The 26,387-nt window shown below is 41.4% G+C and overlaps 1 protein-coding gene and 1 long non-coding RNA gene across 2 annotated transcripts; both read right to left on the bottom strand.

The window, feature by feature from the left end:
* Positions 1 to 9,498: 9,498 nt before the first annotated feature.
* On the bottom strand, positions 9,499 to 11,124 carry LOC139022726 (uncharacterized). The gene is made up of 2 exons (XR_011473765.1): positions 11,033 to 11,124; positions 9,499 to 10,917 (listed from the first exon to the last, which is right to left on the bottom strand). It is a non-coding gene; the product is annotated as an uncharacterized lncRNA (long non-coding RNA).
* Positions 11,125 to 11,776: 652 nt separating this feature from the next.
* LOC111982316 (keratin, type I cytoskeletal 16-like) lies at positions 11,777 to 17,499 on the bottom strand. The gene is made up of 6 exons (XM_070433773.1): positions 16,867 to 17,499; positions 15,443 to 15,571; positions 13,392 to 13,474; positions 13,019 to 13,175; positions 12,519 to 12,674; positions 11,777 to 11,917 (listed from the first exon to the last, which is right to left on the bottom strand). The coding sequence occupies exons 1-6, from the start codon at positions 17,173 to 17,175 to the stop codon at positions 11,777 to 11,779; spliced, it is 975 nt and encodes a 324-aa protein (XP_070289874.1). The 5' UTR covers positions 17,176 to 17,499.
* Between the last annotated feature and the right edge of the window lie 8,888 nt (positions 17,500 to 26,387).

The following is a 26,387-nucleotide window of genomic DNA, read 5'->3' as shown; positions in this document are numbered from 1 at the left end:
GTTGGTCACTGTCAATGATTCTCCCTTTAGTCCAGATAAGACTGGAGGACGTACGTCATCACACACTGTCCACTTAACCTTTTCTCATCGGTTGTTTAGGTTTCGCTTTAACGATATCACTGTCAAATTGTATAACTACACTCTAAAAAGAAAAGGTTCCGGCAGTATCCTTTAGGGGTTCTTCAAATTGAAACTGTGGGGGAACCCTATAAGTTCTTCGAAGAACTCTTTAAAAGGTTGATTTTAGTGGCAAAGCTGAATAAACTAATATAAATATGAGGTCAACTCCGAGCAGAGCCTCAAGTCCAATTGGTATATTCTCTGGCGTGTTGATGTTAATGTGTTGATGCTCTCCGTATCCATAGCCAGAATGATTTTGCAGTGCATGGTGATTGAACAGGTTTCCTGTTATATTCATCAGAGGTGTAGTGAGAGTGAAGTCTGTGAATCCAGAATTGTTTAACTATACAGATGTTTAACAAAACATGCACACGACAGTATTCATACCTTGATTTTTGTGGTAAATATGAATGAAAAAGCTGTTTTGATAATGGTTTTACATACCTTGTCCATAATGTAGAGGCCTATGGGATTTTMATTGAAGAGGTAAGGGAGGAGGATGGTACATGTGATCTGCATAACATACCAWTACTAATTGACATACCTTTGTATGCCTCCTCTGTATACCTAAAGACACACAAGTGARCAGTTCAGTCATCTGCACCCAATACAGCTAGCCTTCAACATTTTTCTAATAGCATACATATTCTTACCGCTTTGTTGATTTGATAGCCATTAAATTGTCAATTTTCTGTTTTCGAAAAATTTGCACAAATATGAAAAGACAACATCTGTCATCAAACAATATAAATGTAGATCACACAAGGGACAAACCTTACCTTAAATTTAGGAGATCTATACTTGTTTCAGTTAAGTGCCTGCACCTGCTGTCCTTCCTAAATCACATCCAAATGTTTCAGTCGGGCAGTTAGGTTCTTGCAAGAACCYMCACCAACTAAGGAGGTTCCTCRATGAACAYCTCCTATGGGGTTCTTGGAAGAACCTTTTGGGGAAAATGTTCAGTGTCAAGAACCCTAAGTTTCTTCAAATAACTTTGAGGATCTTAGAAGAACCCTTGTTGAACCCCTCATTTTTAGAGTGTAGGTCTATATTAAGAACAACAGTAATGATATGGTGCCTTCGTGTTTCAAATGTGTTTCTAAGTGATGGACAACTTGCCACTTAATCCATGGCATATTTAATGATCGATTCATGTCAATGCAAGTGGAAGTTAGAGTTGGTGGACCTGGGCCTTGGATACAGGTGTTATGACAGGATTGTAGACTTCTGTAACAACAACCACTATTGAATGTCTGAGTTATACTTTATTGTCTCACATTTCCAGGTGAATGATTAGAATATTGATGTGCTCCGCCTGAATGCAGAATGGCACCAAGTATCCATTATGCATGGCGTACGATTAGAATGGAAAATGTATTTTGACAGTTATATTAGCCATTTAGCCGCTTCACTTAGTCAAAATACTCCGCTGGAAAATACTTTGTTGGAATTTAAAAACTGGATTGTTTGGAAGGACGCATAGGATCAAAGCACTCGCGCAGCCTCAAGACTACAGTACAGCGTAGAAAATACGCACTTGGTTATGTMAAGCAGCCTARCAAGCGCCCAAACTTTTGGGTGAWTAGTGGGTACATTTGAGTGTATGGCTACACTTACATAAGGAGTTTCCTCTCTGATGTCATTTACAAGGGGTATGCTGAGAGAGTGCTAGAAGAGCAACTAGAGCGTACAGATGGTAAAGTTATGTATATGCCACACCATGGGGTATATCACCTAAAGAAGGGGACAATCAGAGTCGTGTTTGACTGTGCTGCTACATACAAAGGCACRTCACTGAACTCCGAGCTTCTTCAAAGGCCCAGATCTGACTAACAGTCTCGTACGTCCGCTCACACGATTCCGCCAGGGGCCTGTAGCAATGATGGTCTGACGTACAAGCAATGTTTCACCAGGTAAAGGTATCACACAGTGATGTTGATTTCCTGAGGTTCCTGTGGTGGCTTGGAGGTGACACTAGCCTCTCACCTGGTGAGTATCGCAGGAGTGTACATCTGTTTGGARCTGCCTCGTCACCCAGCTRTGCAAGCTATGCATTAAATAAGACTTCAGAGGAACGTTGTCATCCGTAGGTGGTTGACACAATCAGAAATCATTTTTATGTTGATGACTACCTGAAATTTGTGTCTGCTGAAGAGGAGGCAATACAACTTTCCAAGGATATCACAGCTACTTGTCATAAAGGAGGATTCCATCTCTCCAAGTGGGTGAGCAATAGCCGAACTGTACCAGCCTCCATCTCAGAAGCTGAAGGAGCTAAAGAGGTGAAAGTTGAATTTGGAMAGAGACAAACTTCCCATTGAAAGAGCACTGAGAGTACAATGGTGTGTGCAGAGCAACACATTTACCTTTTAATGTTACCATAAAAGACCAACCCCACACACGTAGAGGAATTCTATCCATGGTGAGTTCTGTCTATGATCCCTTGGGCTTCCTCGCTTCCTTCACCCTGCCTGCCAAACTGCTGTTACAGGAGCTGTGCAGAAGAAGCTGTGGCTGGGATAAGAATATCCCCAGGTGTTTCTCTGAAAAGTGGAAGAAATGGACTCGGGATCTGGAAAAAATTGTMAACTTTAAGATTGAAAGRTGTTTTAAGCCAACTAACTTTGGGCCACCCACTCAAGCTCAACTGCACCATTTCTCAGATGCCAGTGAGCTAGGTTATGGAACAGTAAGCTATGTGAGACTGATGAATCAAAGGGGTGATGTTCATGTATCTCTTGTCATGGGGAAGGCCAGAGTTGCACCTCTGAAGGAGATAACCATCCCTCGCATGGAGCTGGCTGCTGCAGTACTGAGTGTAAAAGTGGACAAGATGCTGCATACAGAGCTATAGCTGAAGTTGCACGACTCTGTGTTCTGGACAGATAGCCAGTCAGTGCTCAAGTGCATAGCCAATGAGCGTACAAGGTTTCAAWTAGGATCTCAGTTATCAGAGAGAGCACATCCGTATCACAGTGGAGGTATGTGGATACTAGGCAAAATCCTGCTGATGATGCATCTAGAGGACTGAGTGGAAACAAGTTTCTGGAGTGCAAAAGGTGGATCCRTGGCCCAACGTTTCTTTGGAAACCAGAAGTGCAGTGGCCCCTGGAACACATGAACTAAGTTTCCCTCACATTTGCTGACCCTGAGATTAAAAATACTATTGTTGTGTGCAGTGCTACTGTCAATGAGATTGAAAATTCCACCAACAAGCTATTTCTCTACTTGGATGTAGTTGAAGATTGCAGTTGCTTGGTTCCTGAAAGTGAAAAAAGTGTTAGTCACTTGTACAGGAAAGAAAATATATCTAGTTATATCTCAATCTCACCAGCATACACACACGCTCACGGAACCAGATGGTGAAAGACAAGAGTCGAGCCCACAAGACAACATTCAGTGGTCAAACTGTAAGTTTGGACGAACTGTTGAAAGCAGAGGAGGCGATCATTTGCTTCACCCAAAGACAAAGATTCCCAGAGGAGCTCTTGACTTTGACAATGACGCCGTCTACAGTCAACAAAGGAAGTATCACTTATGAGTTGGATCTAGTGTTGGTGGATGGAGTTTTCAAAGTCGGAGGACGGCTGTGTAAGGCAGCTATGCCTGAAGAAGTTAAGCACCCTGTCATTCTTTCCAAAGACCTTGACATATCTACACTTATCCTCCGCCACATACATCAACAAACAGGACACGGTGGAAGGAATCACATGCTCTCACTTCTCCGTCAAAGGTATTGGATCACCAATGCAAACTCTGCAGCAAGGAAGATCATCTGTGTGTTGTGTGCCGAAGTCAAAGAGGCCAGATTTGTGAGCAGAAGATGGCAGATTAGTCACTTGAAAGGATCATGCCAGGCATCCCACCATTTACCAATATACGTGTGGATTGCTTTAGTCCTACAGAAATCAAAAGAGGAAGAGGAGATGTTAAACGATATGGAGTGATCTTTACATGTATGTCCAGTAGAGCAATACACATTGTAATTGCTTACTCTCTTGACACAGACTCGTGTATCAACACCATAAGAATATTTATGTGCAGAAGAAGACACGTACAACCCGTAAGATCTGATAATGGAACTAACTTTGTTGGTACTGAGAGAGAACTCAGAGAAGCTCTATATGCTTTAAACCAAGGCAAGATCCAGGATGCATCTACTATCGAAGTGTGAAACGACGTGAGAAATTCAACAGAGTTTTAATCACCCTGGGGCGTCCACCCATGGAGGAGTCTAGGAAAGGCTCTTCGGGTGATTCGCCAGGTGCTCCATTCTGTCCTGAAACAACAGACCCTAGATGATCAGAATTCGTTTTAGAAGATTATATACTTTTTGTATCCAGAGAACACACAATGTATTATTCATTTTCAACTTGAAACAAACTCTGGACATTGGATTTATGTCTAGACTACATTTCACCACTCTCCATTGTGGCTAAATGATTTGAATGGAATTTGTATTGGAACAATTATATTGGACAATTTAGCCACTACGCTTATGTTAATGAATATTTTAGTTTTACTTTTAAGAAAAGTGCAAACATTTCTAAAAACCTGTTTGCTTTGTCATTATTGGGTATTGTGTGTAGTTGATGAGGGGGAAAAAACTATTTTAATCAAATTTAGAATAAGCTGTTAACAAAATGAGGAAAATGGCACTGTGCATTTGGAAAATATTCAAACCCCTTGACTTTTTCCATGGTTCTTCCATTCTTCTCTGCAGATCAACTCAAGCTCTGTCAGGTTGAATTGAGGAGCGTCGCTGCACAGCTATTTCAGGTCTCTCCAGAGATGTTCGATCGGGTTCAAGTCCAGGCCACTCAAGGGCATCAGGAGACTTGTCCCAGTAGTAGAAAAGCAGATTTCAGGTAAGGCTGTTGTTAATTGAACCTGCTCATATAGCCAATTCGCCTGGGAATACGGACGGAGCTTCCCTCTGCCGGGGGCCGGAAACTGATTGAATCGGCCGATTTCGGGTGTCTGACTCGGCCGGAATCAAAATGAATGAATGCCCAAGATCGGCCCAAGTACATCGGGCCATTTCCCTCTACCGGAATTCAGCGCCGACTTTGCGGCATCTTACCAGAATCCCCCCAGAAGCAGCGATGCAATGTCAAATAAATGCATACAAAATTACCAGTTAGTAATTTTAAAATATTATAAATTATACCCATTTGTATACATAAAAACAAATTATACCCATCTACAATTGTTTTTAAATTATTATTGTTATTATTATCTCTTAACTTTTTATTGCCTGTAATTGCTCGTCTGCGATAACTTCGGGAGCCAGCAAGCCTGAAGATGAGAGGCCGTTGGCAATCTGAAAGACCAGCTAACGCACACAAAGACACATCACTCACTTAGAAAATGGTGTTAACTGGAAGGGAAATGTCTAGTCCGGAAGGTATAACAATACCACCATCAACCTGTTGACTGTCAGATCGTTGTATTGCCCTGTTGCCGATGACTCTTGTTGTAATCACGCGTGTTCGATTCCCTTTATCAGTCCTGCTTTGCGCTACGCATGAACATCTGGCGGCCACCTCTAACTTAGACGCGTGGGAAATTGGGTGGGTATTCGCTCCAATCCGTTGCGGTCTTTAAAGATCTCGAAGCGGGCGTACGATAATTTCCGAATAGGCATTCATGTTAGGCATGCTACGATCTTTCTACTGTAATCTGCATGCATCGTCGTTTTACTTGCGTACGTAACTTGGCGTGGGTGGAATCACAAATCCGTCAAAAAATAATATAGTTTCTTTTGTTGTTCGTTAATTTGCATTCGATACCAATGGATTTCGGACATAAAGAGTTAGAGCTACCCAATTAAATCTCAAATTAAAATTATACTAATATCTATAAAAGGATCTTAATTAGTTAAAGATGGTTGCATGATATATTTTCTCTGTCACTTCCACTCTATGTGATCTTACACGCTCTAGATCAGGGAACGAATATTATTATTGGGAAAGCCATATCCAAATCTTTTATATGCAATTATTGTTCAAATCTCGAATGGATCTCTACCTAAGCGTCGAGTGTAACACGCAACTACTCTCTAGACTATCCGAGTGCTGAGAAGGGCTTATCCCAAACGGTGTTCGTGAATTTAGGCGGAAAAGATAAAAAGACATACTTTTATTATCGTGGTGCCTTAGGATACTTAGCAACCCGGACACTACCCTTCGCGTGCCTCGCTGCTGTGCCGATTGCCGAGTATTTATGATCCACTGAGAAGATAATTATGTGCGACAAGGTGGCTGGAGCTGCGCCTGAGCTATCTCTGGACGTGTGATCCACACCCTTGCAGATGTCTTGCATGTTTATGTCCGTTGGCTCGCTCGCCCCCTTGCGTCTTCACTGCGTGTATATCTTCCGCCGACTGCTCCCATGCTCTCTCGTCACGTGGCCTCGCCTCGCCTATACTTTAGTAAGACTTAGCCCAGTGCAGCCTCATGCTCCCTGTCCTTTCCTATATCTCTATTCGGTTGTTTATCCTCTGAACCGCTACTCGTTGCGGGCGATTCAGTTACACAAAAGAAGTTGCCCCCAGTGACGGCACAATATGCAAACAGTTCTTATATTCTTCCTCATGTGCCGAAAGAGTTCATCTAAATTGAACTCCCCCAACGGATTTGCTGTTGCGGTAGTCCGCCATCTCTTGATTTTCAACTTTATTTGGGCTGTTGTCCCAAAACGCGTCAGTAGGTTTCAACGTTACCGTTCTCAGTGCTTGTCTTAAAACCTCTTTGTCGCACACTCCATCCAGATACAGGGTCTCTGTTTCTTGCTCACCTGCGAGTCGTGATTCCCACGTGACCTTCCTATGACTGAGAACATCTAGCAGACCGAACAGACTGGAGACAAGCGCCAGGCGGGGAGACCAACGATACCAGTGGACCCGACTCCGTGCCGACTTCTAGGAGGCACGATACTGCAAACGGCGCCAATTTCTGAAATGGTCACTGCCATTAGCCTAACGCTCCAGGTTTACAACAGCGAACAGTCACATCTCACTGTCAACTGCGTTTATTTTCAAGCAAACAGAATGAGAATAATGTGTCCTGACACACAAGGGGGGGGGGGGTTCAAAATCAAAAGTAACAGTCAGTATCTGGTGTGGCCACCAGCTGCATTAAGTACTGCAGTGCATCTTCCTTGCCTCAAATAGACTGCACCAGATTTGCCAGTTCTTGCTGTGAGATGCTACCCCGCATGATCATTAATTGTGTATGGGTCATTGAACAAACATGGGGAACAGTGTTTAAACAATTTACAATGAAGATCTGTGAAGTTATTTGGACATGGACCATGAAACATTTTCCTCTTAGGGGAGACGGAACCGAGTCTAGAGGAGCTGATGGCTCAGATGAGGAAGATATAGCTAGGACCAGAAGACACCTCTGCTTTCAGACAACCCTCGGCTACATCACAAATGACACCCTATTTTATATAGTACACTACTTTTGACCAGGGCCCATTCTGTTAAATTAACTTAAGCTTGAAGTAATGGACCAGGCACATAAAGATGTTAGCTGAAAATGTAATGGTTCTTATGTATCACCTGTTGACGAGAGGAAAGATTGTTGTAACGCTCGAAATTGAATAAGTAATCAAGTCTTGCAGTTATGGATGCAATTACTACCACTGTGGAGAACTTCTAAAACGTTTTGAATGATGGGGAATGAGGCCCAATATATCTCTGCATGACAAACCTGCCTTTACTGTGTCAAGCTCTGGTCCAAGGCCTTATATCTGGTTTGAGCCTTGATGGCTCAAGCTGCATGTAACGCCCTGGACCAGAGCTACTCCATGTCATACTCTTAGCTGTTTAAACGTATATATATGTAACTGAAACTTTCTCTGCTGAAACTGTACMGACTGATTCTCTGCACATACTTTGTTTCAATCAGTGGAGGCTCCTCAGAGGAGGAAGGGGAAGACCATCMTCCTCAGTGAATTTCATAAAAATTTAAATTGTGAAACATTTCAAATGTTATCATGTTTAGATAAAACTATACTGAATATATTCACGTCAACAAATKATTGATTTAAAACACTGTTATGCAAGTAAGGTCTACAGTAGCCTCAACAGCACCATGGTGTAGCCAGTRGACAGCTAGTTTCTGTTCTCCTCTGGGTACATTGACTTCAATACAAAACCTAGGCTCATGGTTCTCACCCCCTTAGAGAGAGAAGTATTTTTTGGTTTCACTTTCATTATTTAGCTTTTACTTAGCTTTTGGTTGTTATTAATTTGTTGCCACCGGGATCCCCCGGTGTAACTGCTAAATTGCTTATTGTCTGTACACTGTACTGCATATTTTGTTGCGGGTTTACTAACGCATTACTTCTATTAGCTATGTTGACTATGATGTTACTTCACCTAATATGGTGACTACGATGTAGGCTGTTTTTTYCCCCTGGTCCCAGATAGCTGATGTGTTGTGCATTGAAGTCCACAAGCAAAGGGAAAAGGTGAGAGGAGGAAAGCACGTAGATGTGAGAAGGAATGCAACGTGGCTGCTATGAAAGTGAACTGTGTTTTCACATGATATGGGGTGTATTCATTCCACCGATTCTTTTTATTATAAACATTTTTTTACCCTGTTTTCGCCCCAATTTCATGGTATCCAATTGTTACTTACAGTCTTGTCTCATCGCTGYAMCTCCCGTACGGACTCAAGAGAGACAAATGTYGAGAGTCCTCCGAAACACAACCCAACAAAGCAGCACTGTTGCTTGACACAATGCCCACTTAACMCAGAAGCCAGCCGCACCAATGTGTCAGAGGAAACACTGTACACCTGGCAACTGTGTCAGCGTGCACTACGCCCAGCCCGCCACAGGAGTCGCTAGTGYGCGATRGGACAAGGACATCCCTGCCGGCCAAACCCTCCCCTAACCCGGAYGACGCTGGGCCAATTTATGCGCCTCCCCATKGGTCTCCCGTTCGCAGCYGGCTGCGACAGAGCCTSGACTCAAACCCAGAATCTCTAGTGGCACRGCTAGCACTGTGATGCTGTTCCYTAGACCACTGCGCCACTCAGGAGTCATTCTGCCGATTCTGTTGAAAAACTTTTCTTAAACGGAAGCGAACAAAACGGGGATAAACATACCTGAATTCGGCCAGTAGAAACTCTCGTTTGCCACTGTTGGTCTAATGATTACACCCTAGATCAGCTAGATGCAGGCAATAGTGTGCAAGTTAAATGTGTCACTGTCTGTCACCTCAAATGTTTTCTCTGGTGCACCTACGTTGTTGTTAAAGGAATTTCATTCCTATATGTTTATCAACCAATTCAATTAAAACACTCTGCCCATTCATAAGAATTTGTAAGATACTTATTTGCATAAAATGGACAGAAACCAGTCTCAAAATCAATCAATCAATAGTGTTTATTCTCGAGAATACTGATCATAGTACAATTTACATCAGGTTATATAATAAAAATGACGTCATAGGTTTTAAAATGTCCTTCCTCCTCTCGGATACAATGGCAATACAGTTCACAAGCCTTCTTACATTGTCTGCCACCTGTTAAACAATCTACGACCAGCCCAAGGTCTCTCCCCTCCCTGGGTAGAGACAGAATGTCCTGTAAGGAACACAGCATTCCAGCCTGTCTGATGATAACTCCATTCGTTTCTAACAAGGAACAGACAGTCCTTGTTTTAATTCTTGATTAAAATTACACACATTATATTCAGCACTATGATTAGAATAATGTTCAGACATCCATACAGTAACATAGTAGTATTCTGTTTAGTTATAGTTTTAAGCTAAATGTATACATAATTTAGTCATTATTCATCAAAATCCCATAACAGTTGTAAACTTTCATTCATAGACTATCTTGTAGCTACCTCATGACGTTTATAGGGAAAATGTGAGCTTCATGTAGAAGCCTTAACCTGTCATTGTTATATTGAACTGGGTGAATGGAATATGAATGACAGTCATCCAATATGCTGCAATAGAAATAAGRCCAAGCTTATAAAAACAATTGTCATCCTCCCTCATCTTAAATGGCACCGACCGCCACTGCTGTAAAGGTGTTTCTTTTCAGCTTTTTAGAGGACAACAACGCACGCTCAATTATGATATCAGCGCCTAATCAACAGCCAAATGTAACATGTAGTGTCAGTGTCATAACCCTACAGAACATGGATTTTAACCTTGTCATAGAGTGCAGAGAACATACATAGCTTGTGGTCCTGGAAGGATATAATGGAGCTAAAATAGCTTTATAATGGCTGATGACGTAAATCATATTTTCCCTGATGTCACTTACGTAACTGGAATAATCTGTTTCCACTTTTCACACAATCATTTTCACTTTTAATTGCACTGGCCAAAGATGATAAAATGAGAGACGCCACCTGGTGGCAACAAATGGAACAAAAGGAAAAGCACACKAGAAATAATATTAAATTGGCAACATGATAGATCCATATAAGAGTTATAAGGTAACATGAGTAAATTACATCAGTTATCTTTCAGCTGATGCAATCCTGTCAAAAGGGAAATATTACAGTATGCAGCCATGACATTATTTATTTATATATAGATGGGGCTTGAACACCCGTCACCAGGGGTATGGGTGGTCCAGGRGTATGTGTGGTCCAGGGGTATGTTTGGTCCGTTACCGCTTCACCARATCCCAGAACTATCTGACCTTCTCAGTTAGTTAATATCCTGGACCTTCTCATCAACTGAGGTGGACACCACCTTCCCATCCACCATCTCCTCCACGATCACCCTCACCCGCTTCTGCATGTGTGGATTATACTCTGTGGAAAGAGCCATACATGGAATTCATTCATTATTAATTGTGTGTATTATGGGAACAACACTTGATTCTTTCATTGATTCATTCATTTGATTAATTATTCTCTGCTTGCTCACCTTCCACCACTTCTTGACTTTGTTGTATTTCCTGGACCTTCTCGACCACGATCACTTTCCTGACCTCCTGTCTGGTCTCCACATGCTTACTGGAAGACACAAAGTGGAAGAACACTCACGGTTAGCTAAACTCACCAACACACATCTTTCAACTAGTTTGCAATCGGTGGTGTAACTTAGTCATTTTTGGGTATCTGTACTTAAGTATTTACATTTTTGACTACTTTTACTTTTACTTCACTACGTTGCTTGTAAAAATATTGTACTTTTCCTTGACACCCAAAAGTGCTTGTTACATTTTGAATGCTTAGCAGGACAGGAAAATAGTACAATTCACAGACTTATCAACCGAACATTCCTGGTCATCCCTACTGCCTCTGATCTGGCGGACTCACTAAACCAACATGCTTTGGTTGTAAATTATGTCAGAGTGTTGGAGTGTGCCGGCTTTCCGTAATTTAAAACAAGAAAAGGTGCCATCTGGTTTGCTTAATATAAGGAATTTGAAATGATTTATACTTTTATTTTTGATGCTTAAGCATATTTTAGCATACTTTTGTTTTAGTCATTTTCCATTAATGTATCTTTACTTTTACTCAAGTATGACAGTTGGGTACTTTTTCACCTGTGTTTGCAATGAGGTGCCAATAAACAGCTGTCACCCCCATCCCTTCCCCTCCCTCTCTTTCCTGCCAATCATTATCCCTCTCACTGAATCCCTCTCCATCCAGAAGCCTCCTGTACTCAGGCGATCTCCATCTCCAGCCTCATCTTGATGTCCAGGAGGATCTGGTACTCGGAGGCCTGCTGCTGGATGCTGACGTTGAGCTGCTGCAGCTCCTCCTCATGCTGTTGATACAAACCTGCAGCTGGCTCAGCTGGGAGCTGTAGCGGCCATTTATATCAAGCGACGCTCTGCTCAGGTACCCCTTCTAGGAATGTGTTTATGTTTGTAAGGGATGAAGAAAGGAGAGGAAGGAGGGAGAGGGTAGTAGAATGTATAAAGAGGGAGATGAAGAAGGGTAGAGATGATTGACTGGGTGTGCATGAAGCGGTTAGACACTTGACATTAGACCACTGTGGAGGTCTGGAACATCTAACAAACTTTGATTTTGGAGTGTAATGTTCCTTTAAAGACCTAAAGGAATTCCATGTTTTAGGAACAGAGATAGGGTAAAGAGAAATGGAATGTTTAGGGATGCTGATTCACTAAGATGGTTTGACATCATACCTGAGTGAGCAGGCATGCAGTTCAATCTCCAGGCTCTGGAAGGTCTCTTCAGGTCGGTCACCTGGACTAAGAGGTCTTCACCTCTGTGGTGCTGGTGGTGATCTGGCTCTGAAGCACCTCATACACACACACTGTATTAGTCAGTATAGTACCACTTCACAAAATACATGTAATTGTGCTCTTACAAAACACATTTAGAGACCCATGCCACCCTTCGAGGCCCCCTGTCCTATTTTCAGAGGTTGCCTCACTTGCTCTCAAACCACTTGGCAGCATTCTCTGGTTCTTCGTAACCATGCCCTCATACTGGGTCCTCATCTCCTCCAGCACCTTGCTCATGTCCACTGAGGAAGCACAGTCCATCTCCACATTCACAGCACCACAATGCTGCGTCCGCATCAAATGCATCTCCTAACAACAGGAAAAGGGGCACAAATTGTGCTATAATACCTGAGATGTGTAGTTCACGTATACACAGGGAAGGGCAAAAGCACCTGAAAACAATCAGTTACCGTATATTTGAGGACAAATAACAGAGAAGTTGCCCTAGATTTGTTGGGGGTGGGTTTTGCCGCCTTGTGGGCAAACATGGAAATGTTTCAAACTCACTGAGAATTAATTAATAAATTCAAGTGCAAAAATATTACAAAAACTACAAGGRAAGCCATTGTGTCCAAATGAAAAACCACATGTGGCTGTCCTGGCATATTGGCACTTTAGCCAACAGCACAAGAATTAAGACTTGAGGAGGTTACCTCCTCATGGTTCTTCCTGAGGTAGACCAGCTCCTCCTTCAGCCCCTCAATCTGCATCTCCAAGTCTCCTCTGGTGAGCATAAAGCTGTCCAGCACTCCTCTCAGACGAGCCACATCCCCTTCCATCGTCATACGCATGTTAGCCTCCGTCTCTAACCTACAGGGGTTTAGGCAATTAGTTCCTTCTCACAACAAAACAAGATGCAACTTGCCCAACCATAAACTGATCCATAGCCTCTGCATACCCCCATAAACATTTCTGTAGATCTGGGAGGATTGGATCTACTCAATCTCAAACCTATAGGCCAAAGCTACAAACAGAAACAGTACACTCACAGAGGCTGTGTACAGTACAAACAGGAAGTGCACCTACTTCATCTTGAAGTCATCAGCTGCAACTCTGGCATTATCCACCCGCAGGATCATCTGAGCGTTCTCCACAGACCTGGCATGGATCTAGGAACAGGAGGACAGCCACAGTCAATGGAATGTAATAACAGAGTCAACTATGTATGGGATATCATGTGTTTAGATCAGCAGATCTGGTTCATGTCTACTGTTCATTCATATACAACAGGACAGTTTTTCGACAATCAACAAGATAAGTACTGAAAGACTATAGGAATTACACCTCTAATCTAGCACTTACCTACAATGCCTTCGGAAATTTTTCTGACTACTTGACTTTTTCCACATTTTGTTACGTTACAGCCTTATTCAAAAAAAAAAAATTTTTTAAATCCTCAGCAATCTGCACACAATACCCCAACATGACAAAGCGAAAACTGGTTTTCAGAAGGAAAACCCCCAGAAATACCTTATTTACGTAAGTATTCAGACCCTTTGCTATGATTCTCGAAATTGAGCTCAGGTGCATCCTCTTTCCCATGATCATCCTTGAGATGTTTCTACTACTTGATTGGAGTCCACCGGTGGTAAATTCAATTGATTGGACATGATTTGGATAGGCATAGAACTGTCTATATTAGGTCCCACATTTGACAATGCATGTCAGAGCAGAAACCAAGCCATGAGGACGAAGGAATTGTCTGTAGAGCTCTGAGACAGGATTGTGTCGAGGTAAAAATCTGGGGAAGGGTACAAAAACATTTCTGCAGCATTGAATGTCCCCAAGAACACAGTGGCTTCCATTGTTCTTAAATTGAAGAAGTTTGGAACCACCAAGATTCTTCCTAGAGTTGGCTGCCCGGCCAAACTGAGCAATCTGGGGAGAAGGTCCTTGGTCAGGGAGGTGACCAAGAACCCGATGGTCACTCTGACAGAGCTTCAGACTTCCTCTGTTGAGATGGGAGAACCTTCCAAAAGGACAACCATCTCTGCAACACTCCACCAATCCTCAGTAAAAGCCACATGACAGCCCACTTGGAGTTTGCCTAAAGGCACCTAAAGACTCTCAGACCATGAGAAAAAAGATTCTCTGGTCTGATGAAACCAAGATTGAACTCTTTGGCCTGAATGCCAAGCGTCACGTCTGGAGAAAACCTGGCACCATCCCTACAGTGAAGCATGGTGGTGGCAGCATCATGCTTTGGTATGTTTTTCAGCGGCAAGAACTGGGAGATTAGTCAGGATCGAAGCAAAGATGAACGGAGCAAAGAACAGAGACATCCTTGGTGAAAACCGATTCCAGAGCGCTCAGGATCTCAGACTGGTCGAAGGTTTACCTTCCAACAGGACAACGACCCTAAGCACACAGCCAAGACAATGCAGGAGTGGCTTCGGGACAGGTGTCTGAATGTCCTTGAGTGGCCCAGCCAGAGCCCGGACTTGAACCCGATCGAACATCTCTGGAGAGACCTGAAAGAAGCTGTGCAGCGAAGCTCCCCATCCAACCTGACAGAGCTTGAGAGGATCTGCAGCGAGGAATGGGAGAAACTCCCCCAAATACAGGTGTGCCAAGCTTGTAGCGTCATACCCAAGAAAACTCGAGGCTGTAATCGCTGCCAAAGGTGCTTCAACAAAGTACTGAGTAAAGGGTCTGAATAGTTATGTTGATGTGATATTTCAGTTTTTGATTTTTTATAAATTTGCATAAATATCTACTAACCTGTTTTTGCTTTGTCATTATGGGGTATTGTGTGTATATCGATGACGGGGGGGGGGGGAACGATTTAATACATTTTAGAATAAGGCTGTAACGTAACAAAATCTGGAAATAGTCAAGAGGTCTGAATACTTTCCGAATGCACTGTAATTCATTCTAGTGACTCTCTTCTTTCACAAACCTGTTGGCATCCTCTCAATCCTATCCCCACCTCCCTTCCCACTGGGCACAGACGTCAAATCAACATCTATTCCATGTTGGTTCAACATAATTACATTGAAATGACATGGAAGCAATGTTGATTCAACCAGTGTGTGCCCAGTGGGTTGCTACATTAAGACTACATTACCCAGAAGTACCTTGYTGCGGATGTCTGTGATGGTGGCATAGAACCCACTGAGGTCCTTCTTGTGAGTCGGTGATCTCATCTCGTAGAACYCTTTGATCTGCAACTCCAACTTGCTATTGGCTGTCTCTAGAGAGTGCACCTGTGTACACAGAGAGTGGAGGGAATCAGTTCAGTTCATGGGTCTGTCCGAAATGGCACCATATTCCCTATATAGAGCACTACTTTGGCCAGAGCCCTATGGGCCCTGTTATGCACTACATAGGGAATAGGAGGCCATTTGCGGCGCATCCCATCACGTTATGTGAATCTGTGCACTCCCATGAGATAATCCCCAACATAATGGAATTTAAAATAAATTATCAAATCCTGCTATGTCATTGTACTCATCAGTGGTGTAAAGTGCTTAAGTAAAAATACTTTAAAGTACTACCTAAGTAAGAATTTTGGGTATCTTTACTTTACTTTACTATTTATATTTTTTACAACTGTTGCTTTTACTCCACTACATTCCTCAAGAACATAGTGTACTTTTTACTCCATAGATTTTCCCTGACACCCAAAAGTACTCATTACACTTTGAATGCTTAGCAGGACAGGAAAATGGTCCAATTCACACTCTTATCAAGAGAACATCCCTGGTCATCCCTACTGCCTATGATCTGGCAGACTCACTAAACACATGCTTTGGTTATAAATGATGTCAGAGTGTTGGAGTGTGCCCCAGACAATCAGTACAAAAAATGTAAACAAATAATTGTGCCGTCTGGGTTGCTTAATATAAGGAATGTGAAATGATTTCCACTTTTACTTTTGATACTAAAGTATATATAAAACCAAAGGCTTGGACTTTTATAGTAATATTAGTAATAAGTAATATTTTACTACTTGATTTTCACTTTTACTTGAGTCATTTTCTATTAAGGTAATTTATGACAATTGGGTAGTTTTTACACCACTKGTCCTCATTATGTATTTAGGAACGTGCATTTATAATAGTAATGCAGGTGTATCTTTTAATAATAATGAGGCTTTCCTTGGAGCTTACCAGGCAAACTATAGGTTACTGTTTCTTCTCAATAGCAATTTTACAATTAGAAACAATGATGGAATAAATCGTTTTTAAAAAGTTACAAGTTAAGTAAAAGTTGTTTATATATATATATATTATAGGGTCAATTTACTGTAGCCTACTGTATTATCACATTAAATTGAACATTGTGGATAGTATTGATGAAAGGGGTTATTTAAAACAAAAATGCTTTCTAAGAAAGATTAAAGATCACTTTCTAATAAAACAATTCTGTATCATCGACTATGTAGTGTTTTGAAAAGAGTTATCACTCTGCCTTGTCTTTCGGTCTCCATAATGTGGGCTGTGCGTAATATCCCGCAGCGCGCCTAATCTCCATCCACATCCCCATCACTCTTCCTTACCTTTTCCAGGTAGGTGGCCAAACGGTCGTTCAGATTCTGCATGGTATGCTTCTCGTTGGCAACAATAGTGGTCTGGCCTGGCCCGTCCGTAGAGAAAGAAGATTGAGAGATACGGGTGCCGTATCCCCCGGCACCTCCATATACACTCGGCGAGCGACTGCTCCCAACAGAGGACACGCTCATACGGGACCTACCGTATCCCAAACCGCTGGAAAACTGCATCCCACCGGACGAACTGAGGCTACTCGTAACGACACCGCTACCTGAGCTATATCTACGGCTACTACTGCTACTGGCTACAATGGACATGGCGAGAGATAGTCTGGCGATGCGTCCTGGGAGGTTAAAGTGCGTTCTTCGTAGTTGAGGCGTCAGGTAAAATAACCCCTTTTGTGTCCTCGAGCGTTTTATACAGTTGGATTAAGAATGATTGACTGCGTCACCATTATTCCTTGGAACGAAGGTATATCTAATTGTTTTGTTCAGTGGGTGGGTACAGGGCTTACAACAACTAAGGAAATGAATGGTTCAGTAAATGTTGTGATTTATGAAGGGCAGTGTGTTTGACAGGTATAGTCTGGCAAGTCAGACAGCTTTACTGAATGTGTTTTGTAAAAGCTGGCATTCCATGGTTTCAGACATCCATTTTCAATTACATGTTGGTTTGTTTACTGAAATTTGCAATATTTTTTATATATTTTAATAATATATCATTGTCAAGGATTTGTAGGCTAAATATTGTATGTGTTATTATTTTACCAAACTAAAATGTTGCACCTGTAACGTCTGTTGGAAGGAGAGGACCAAGGTGCAGCGTGGTATGTGTCCATATTTATTTCATGAACACTGAAATAACAAAAAGAACGACCGAAACAGTTCTGGCTGGTGCAGACACACAACAGAAAACAGCTACCCACAAAACACAGGTGGGATGAGGCTACCTAAGTATGGTTCTCAATCAGAGACAACGATAGACAGCTGCCTCTGATTGAGAACCACACTCAGCCAAACACATAGAAATATAAAACATAGAACAAAAACATAGAATGCCCACCCCAACTCACGCCCTGACCAAACCAAAATAGAGACATAACAAAGGAACTAAGGTCAGGGCGTGACAGCACCAAGTCACTCCATCACTTACATTTGATGATTTTCTGTCATTCTATCCATTTGAAAAGATGGTCAGTAACAGTCATCTTTTTGAAATATAGATAACCACTATAAACTGTTCATAAATTCAACACATTCAATGTTGTTACTTTGTCTACTCCGTATACTTGCTCTCAGATTAGTTGGTTGAATAGTGTGTTCAATCATTGTCAAAGATGTGTAGTAGGTATTCTTACTATTTTGCCCTAAGTCACTTTGATGATTTTCTCATTCTTTCTTTCTGAATTCACAGATGTACTGTTCAGTAACTATACCCTTATTTGAAATATGAATAAACCTCGTAATTCCTCACATTCCATTTTGCCTACTCAGTATTTGCTCCCAGATGTTGGTTTGGATAGTGTGTTTTACTCAAGGGACATGTATATGTAAAACAGCCACATAACAGCCTGAATAAGTTGAACAGTTTCATTCCAAAACGCTCTATATCCATTTTCAGAAATGTTGGTCAATTATCTTTTATTGTTTCAAGAAATTATGAAAGAGATTGGTGTTTTTTCACAATCTAATGAGGTTGTTCAATGACAGACATGTATTTGTTACTACTGTTAGGTTTCACACAGTCAAATGTAACAAATCAAATAAAAAATTACGAAGAAATTTACAAATTATACATTTGTGACATCAATATTTAAAAATGTTTTACAAAAAAGTTATTCAATATAGTAATATGACATCTATATGGGAATGTTTACGTTTGACATTTTAGTCTTTAGCAGATAGTCTAATCCAGAGCGATTTACAGCAAGTGCATTCATTTCAAACCATGTAGGTGAGACAACCACATCCCAGCTAGCACATAACGTTCTGAGAACCTTAGAGCTTGGTGAGAGTGTGGTTGTCCTATGGCTATTTTGCATTCAACCTTCTCATTACACAGGGCTTCCCAAACCTTTTTGGCCTATGACCTCATTTTAATATCAAGAAATGATTGCGACCCCACCATGTAAAAGAAAGTGATGTAAATCAATGGTCAATGTTTACTTTTTTAATTGTGGGTATGACAGTCTATTACAAATAAGTCTGACAATACTTTTGACAGTATTTCAATCTGAAGGAWGTRTGGTTTGAAGTGTCTGAAATGCATCAGAAAGGTATTGGAAAGTTAAGAAGATCATTAGTCAATCATTTTGTATAATCTTCTGTGTAGAAAAGAGCATCATCATTGATTATTTCCCCCCCAGTCTGATTTAGTGCCTGGTCTCTTCCTCTCTGTTCTGATGAGGCTTGTGGGCATTGTAGAGGGAAATATAAAACCTATATGTGTTCCTGAGAGTCTTGTCTTTCAGTGATGGGGTCATAATATTTTGTAGCTGAAACCATTCAAAAGATAGTCACATTTTTAGAAAGAAAACAGAAACCGCTCTGTTTATTGCCACCGCATCTAGGGGCTACGAGAGGTTACTAACGTAACCCCGGCTCTATGAACCAAGCCCAATCTTTTTGATTTATTTCAGAGTTTCTCTCTCCATTTTTTAATCAGGCGACCCGTAGTTTGGGGAATGCTGCCATAACATTTCCTACAGGTGTCCTCACGGTTCTATTTCAAGTCATGTTCTCGGAATGTTCAGAGAACGTTAAACAACATTCTTCTGTGGGAATTTCAGTACTTCAGCATAACGTTTTACGCATGTTTCCCCATGGTTCTATTTAAAGTAATGTTCGCAGATACTTCAGAGAACGTTATGAAACAACGTTCTTCTGTGGGAATTTCAATACTTCAGCATAACGTTTTCTGMAGGTTTCCTTGTGGTTCTATTTAAAGACATGTTCTCAGAACATTAAGAAAACKTTCCATAAAATCCACAAGAAAACATGAGTAATGCTCAAATAGCRTTCTAAGAATGTTATTTAAAAACATATACATTCTGATCTTAGCATCAACCACTCTCTCTCATCCTCTATCTTGTTAATTGTGTTCAGGTGTGTTGGAGTTGGAAATAACTAAACTAGCAGTGTAATTTAAAATCTTACTGAAACAAACATGTTCTCAGAACGTTATTTAATTACCTTCAAATAAGCTATAGTTTCCGTTCTCAGAACATTAATAAAACCTCCCAGGAAAACATTCAGGGAACCATAGTAAAATGWTTTCAGAACCTCCCTGCAACTTAAAAATGTATGTTCCCAGAATAGGAGAAWATTTCCCTTTCGTTTAAAAAACTGTCCGTTTTAACAGTATGGCTTTGTTCCCAGAACCAATGGGAAGCCAAAAACTTACGTTCCCACAACTTCCAAAGAAACAAATGTGCTAGCTGGGATATCACAGTCAAATATAAAGGATACGAAAATTCCATTCAAGCTTAATAACAATGGATTTATAACATTTTACAACAAAAAACATTTTTATAATCTCAAATCTAGGAATGAAAAATCTGAGAACATAAATATTTTACAAACACACGAAGATACCCATAAGCAATCGTTTCTGATGAAAAAAACACTTCGAAAAATTTGTGGATATAGCGTTTTGGAAATAATCTTTTCAAATACATCTCCATGATCAAATCAAATGATGTCTACTGATGGCCAGCTGGACCTTTACTTTCCTACATGCTGAGGCTGGATTTCAGTCAAACCTGTACAGTATGTTTACACACTGTCTTAGTTTAATAAAATGTGCCCAAGCTCACACACTAATTCTGAAAYGAGACGAGCTAAACCAGACGAGCTAAATAACTTCTATAATCGCTTCGAGGCAAGCAACACTGAGGCATGCATGAGAGCACCAGCTGTTCCGGATGCTGTCCGTAGCCGACGTGAGTAAGAACTTTAAACAGGTCAACATACACAAGGCTGCGGGGCCAGACGGATTACCAGGACGTGTGCTCCGGGCATGTGCTGACCAACTGGCAGGTGTCTTCACTGACATTTTCAACATGTCCCTGATTGAGTCTGTAATTCCAACATGTTTCAAGCAGACCACCATAATCCCTGTGCCCAAGAACACAAAGGCAACCTGCCTAAATGACTACAGACCCGTAGCACTCACGTCCGTAGCCATGAAGTGCTTTGAAAGGTTGGTAATGGCTCACATCAACACCAAAATCCCAGAAACCATAGACCCACTCCAATTTGCATACCGCCCAAACAGATCCACAGATGATGCAATCTTTATTGCACTCCACACTGCCCTTTCCCACCTAGACAAAAGGAACACTTATGTGAGAATGCTATTCATTGACTACAGCTCAGCGCTCAACACCATAGTACCCTCAAAGCTCATCACTAAGCGAAGGATCCTGGGACTAAATACCTCCCTCTGCAACTGGATCCTGAACTTCCTGACGGGCTGCCCCCAGGTGGTGAGGGTAGGTAGCAACACATCTGCCATGCTGATCCTCAACACTGGAGCGCCCAGGGGTGTATGCTCAGTCCCCTCCTGTACTATCTGTTCACCCACGACTGCATGGCCAGGCACGACTCCAACACCATCATTAAGGTTGCAGATGACACAACAGTAGTAGGGCTGATCACCGACAACGACGAGACAGCCTATAGGGAGGAGGTCAGAGACCTGGCCGGTGCCAGAATAACAACCTATCCCTCAACATAACCAAGACTAAGGAGATGATTGTGGACTACAGGAAAAGGAGGACCGAGCATGCCCCCATTCTCATCGACAGGGTTGTAGTGGAGCAGGTTGAGAGCTTCAAGTTCCTTGGTGTCCACATCACCAACAAACTAGAATGGTCCAAACACACCAAGAACAGACGTGAAGAGGGCACGACAAAGCCTATTCCCCCTCAGGAAACTAAAAAGATTTGGCATGGGTCCTGAGATCCTCAACAGGTTCTACAGCTGCAACATCGAAAGCATCCTGACTGGTTGCATCACTGCCTGGTACGGCAATTGCTCGGCCTCTGACCGCAAGGCACTACAGAGGGTAGTGCGTACGGCCCAGTACATCACTGGGGCTAAGCTGCCTGCCATCCAGGACCTCTACACCAGGCGGTGTCAGAGGAAGGCCCTAAAAATTGTCAAAGACCCCAGCCACCCCAGTCATAGACTGTTCTCTCTGCTACCGCATGGCAAGCGGTACCGGAGTGCCAAGTCTAGGACAAAAAGGCTTCTCAACAGTTTTTACCCCCAAGTCATAAGACTCCTGAACAGGTAATCAAATAGCTACCCAGACTATTTGCATTGTGTGCCATCCCCCATCCCCTATTTTTACGCTCCTGCCACTCTCTGTTTATCACATATGCATAGTCACTTTAACTTTACATTCATGTGCATACTACCTCAATTGGGCCGACCAATCAGTGCTCCTGCACATTGGCTAACCGGGCTATCTGCATTGTGTCCCACCACCCCGCAAACCCCTCTTTTACGCTACTGCTACTCTCTGTTCATCATATATGCATAGTCACTTTAACCATATCTACATGTACATACTACCTCCATCAGCCTGACTAACCGGTGTCTGTATGTAGCCTCGCTACTTTTATAGCCTCGCTACTGTATATAGCCTGTCTTTTTACTGTTGTTTTATTTCTTTACTTACCTATTGTTCACCTAACACCTTTCTTGCACTATTGGTTAGAGCCTGTAAGTAAGCATTTCACTGTAAGGTTACACCTGTTGTATTCGGCACACGTGACAAATACATTTTGATTTGATTTGATTTGAAACCATSAAGCATCAACCTGTTAGAGGAGTCTGTAGTTGGATTTTTACAGTAGTGAAAAACATTCTAGGATTTTATTTGATCATGGGGAAAGTGAGCTGCTGTGTAAACACTGCAAGGCAGGTTAGACTGAATTGAGCCCTGCCTCTTCCATGTAATGATGATGAATGAGTTCTACCTTGTCAGAGCATACACAGACACATCCCCAGGGCCATTTCACCTGAACAAAAATCATCAGTGATGAATAGCACACAGATACAGTGCCTTCAGAAAGTATTCACACCCCTTGACTTATTCCACGTTTGTGTCACAGCCTGATTTCAAAATGGAATAAAAMAATACGTATCAAACATATACACGCAATACCCCATAATGACAAAGTGAAAACTTGTTTTTAGAAATGTTTGCACATTTATTGAAAATGAAGTACAGAAATATCTCATTTACAAAAGTATTCACACCTCTGAGTCAATACATGTTAGAATCACCTTTGGCAGCGATTGCAGCTATGAGTCTTTCTGGCTCTAAGAGTCTCTAAGAGCTGTACACACCTGGATTGTAAAATATTGCACATATTCTTTTTAGAAATCTTCAAGCTCTGTCAAGTTGGTTGTTGATCATTGCTAGACAGCCATTTTCAAGTCTTGCCATAGTATTTCAAGCCAAATTAAGCAAAAAAAAAMCTGTAACTAGGCCRCTCTGGAACGTTCAATTTTGTCTTGGTAAGCAACTCCAGTGTATTTTTGGCTTTGTGTTTTAGGTTATTGTCCTGCTGAAAGGTGAATTTGTCTCCCGGTGTCTGTTGGAAAGCAGACTGAACCAGCTTTTACTCTAGGATTTTGCCTGTGCTTAGCTCTATTCAGTTTTTTWAAATCCTAAAAACAATCCCTAGTCCTTGCCGATGACAAGCATACCAATAACATGATGCAGCCACCACCATGCTTGAAAATATGAAGAGCGGTAGTCAATGATGTGTTGTGTTGGATTTGCCACAAACATAATGCTTTGTATTCAGGACATAAAGTTAATTTCTTTGACACATTTTTTGCAGTTTTATTTTAGTGCCTTATTGCAAGCAGGATACATGTTTTGGAATAATTGTATTATGTACAGGCTTCCTTCTTTTCACTTTGTCATTTAGGTTAATGTTGTGGAGTAACTACAATGTTGTTGATCCATCCTCACTTTTCTCCTATTACTACCATTAAACTCTGTAAGTGTTTTAAAGTCACCATTGGCCTCATGAAATCCCTGCGCAGATTCCTTCCTCTCCGGCAACTGAGTTAGAAAGGATACATGTATCTTTGTAGTGTCTGGGTGTATTGACACMCCATCCAAAGTGTAATTAATAACTTCACTATGCTCAAAGGGATATTCACTGTCTGCTTTTCTAAATTTCTACCCATCTACCAATAGGTGCCCTTCTATGCGAGGCATTGGAAACCTCCCTGGTCTCTGTGGCTGAACCTGTGCTTGAAATTCACTGCTTGACTGAGGGACCTTACAGATAATTGTATGTGTCTGGTACAGAGATGAAGTAGTCATTCAAAAATTATATTGAACACTATTATTGTACATGTAACTTATCCATGTAACTTATTATGTGACTTTTTAAGCAATTTTTACTCCTGAACTTATTTAGGCTTGCCATAACAAAGGGGTTGAATACTTTTTGACTCAAGACATTTCAGCTTTTCACTTTTTATTATATAATACAAACATAATTCTACTTTCACATCGTGGGTTTATTTTGTGTAGRCCAGTGACACAAAATGTTTATTGTATCAATTTTAAATTTAGTCTGCAACTCAAAATGTGTAGAAAGTCAAGGGGTGTGAATACATTCTTAAGGCCCTGTAAGCAGATAAAAAAAAATAAGAAATTACCTCCCAAAAGTACAAATCATTCATACACGGTGAACCCACAAGACGACGTGATGAATGATCCACATGCCTCGCTATGTAAACCCATCCCCATCAAGACTTCACTGTCGCTATCCTCAAACCACCACCCATTGAAACCCCAAAGCCCCCTCATTCAGCCAATACACTTGTACATGAAAAAAACACTTAACTTGATGGCTTCTGTGTATTCTCTGGTGACACTAAAGGTTAAAAGGAAGTGTTTGACTTGACTATTCTTTGGCACCGCGTGACAAGAGGTATACCCAAGGAATGTCTGGGAAACCAAGACACCATTGCGTGCCTAATCACTTGGCAGGCATTCTGTTATTTCTACTGTTTTCTTTGGTTCTATCATCACAAGTAGAGATGTTCTGCCTCGATTAGGTAAGACAATAACAAAAGGGTGAGTCCTATATGTCTTTGGCCTACGAGCAATTACTTCCAAATGTCAGCTGGAATGCCTGTGTGTCTGGGCTATTATGATAAAGCAAGTATGGAAGGGAGTGGTATACCTCCTTTACAGGAAGTTACACCAGTAAAAAAGATGGACACAGCACAGACTGGGCCAGCACAATTTAGACGGCTGGAGGTGGAAGGACCCTAACAAAATGGGTTTATTTCTAATCTAGGACATCAACAATCTTACATGCTTTTTTGCTTTAATTATCCTTTTCATTTCCCTTTAATAATCAGTCTCTACAATAGACTCTCTTCCACACCCACATCTCAAAATTGAATGAACAACATCTCAAACATACCCCAAATACCACACACAACACACCTCCAGTCTTCCTAGGAAAGAGCCACCTATCCATTCTCATCATGCTTGGAGTGCCAGAAACTGACAGACTGGCTTACAGTTGTTCTATATAAATGAGTTGATACTTTACATTACTGTGAAGTGCACAATGAAAAGAGACATCAGGTCCATGTTAAACCATTATCTCTTGTTTCCTATTTCCATAACAGCATGTCACTTTGGCTGTGGTATCCTGACAACAATTCCAGCATTTAAAAAAATATATATATATATATTGACAAGCTTCGTTGACAACATTCTAACTGGATATCATATCTGTATGAATTGAATTAAAATGTTTTCCTGCTTTTAAAGACTATTATACACAGAAGATACTTCCTTAACTATTTAGAAAATCGAGAATGTTGGTTCCAGTCAATGAGGCTCCCTTTAGTCCAGATAAGAGTGGAGGATGTACGTCATCACACACTGTCCACTTCAAACCCTTCCTCATCCGTTGTTTAGGCCATAACGATATCGCTGTCATAATCCTTTTACAACTAGGTCTATATTAAGAACATCAGTAATGATATGGTGCCTTTGTTTCAAATGTGTTTCTAACTTGCCATTTTTTTCCATGGCATTTTTAATGATCGATTCATGGTTTTCCTTGCATGTCAATGCAAGTGGAAGTTAAGTTGGTGGACCTTGTCCTTGGATACAGGTGTTATGACAGGGTTGTAGACTTCTGTAACAACAACCACTATTGAACGTCTGAGTTATACTTTATTGTCTCACATTTCCAGGTGAACGATTAGAATATTGATGGTGCAGAATGGGACGCAAGTATCCATTACGCATGGCGTTTCCATCGTCTTTTTTAATCAATCAAGGGATCTATCTTGGACATTGTTATCAGATATTGCTCTTTGACCATATTGGTTAGATAGACCTTTGTGTATAAAAGACCTGACACAGACAACTGGCAATATCATTCGCACTTGCTGACTTCGTTTTGTATGGACTATCACCTCTCTTTTAAGGTAATTGCCACTGTCACTTCCATGCAAAATTTTTT

Source organism: Salvelinus sp. IW2-2015, linkage group LG21 (genome assembly GCF_002910315.2).
Source record: "Salvelinus sp. IW2-2015 linkage group LG21, ASM291031v2, whole genome shotgun sequence".
Taxonomy (NCBI): Eukaryota; Metazoa; Chordata; class Actinopteri; order Salmoniformes; family Salmonidae; genus Salvelinus; species Salvelinus sp. IW2-2015.
Note: the sequence above shows the minus strand (reverse complement) of the source record. Positions and strands in the feature narration are given on the sequence as shown.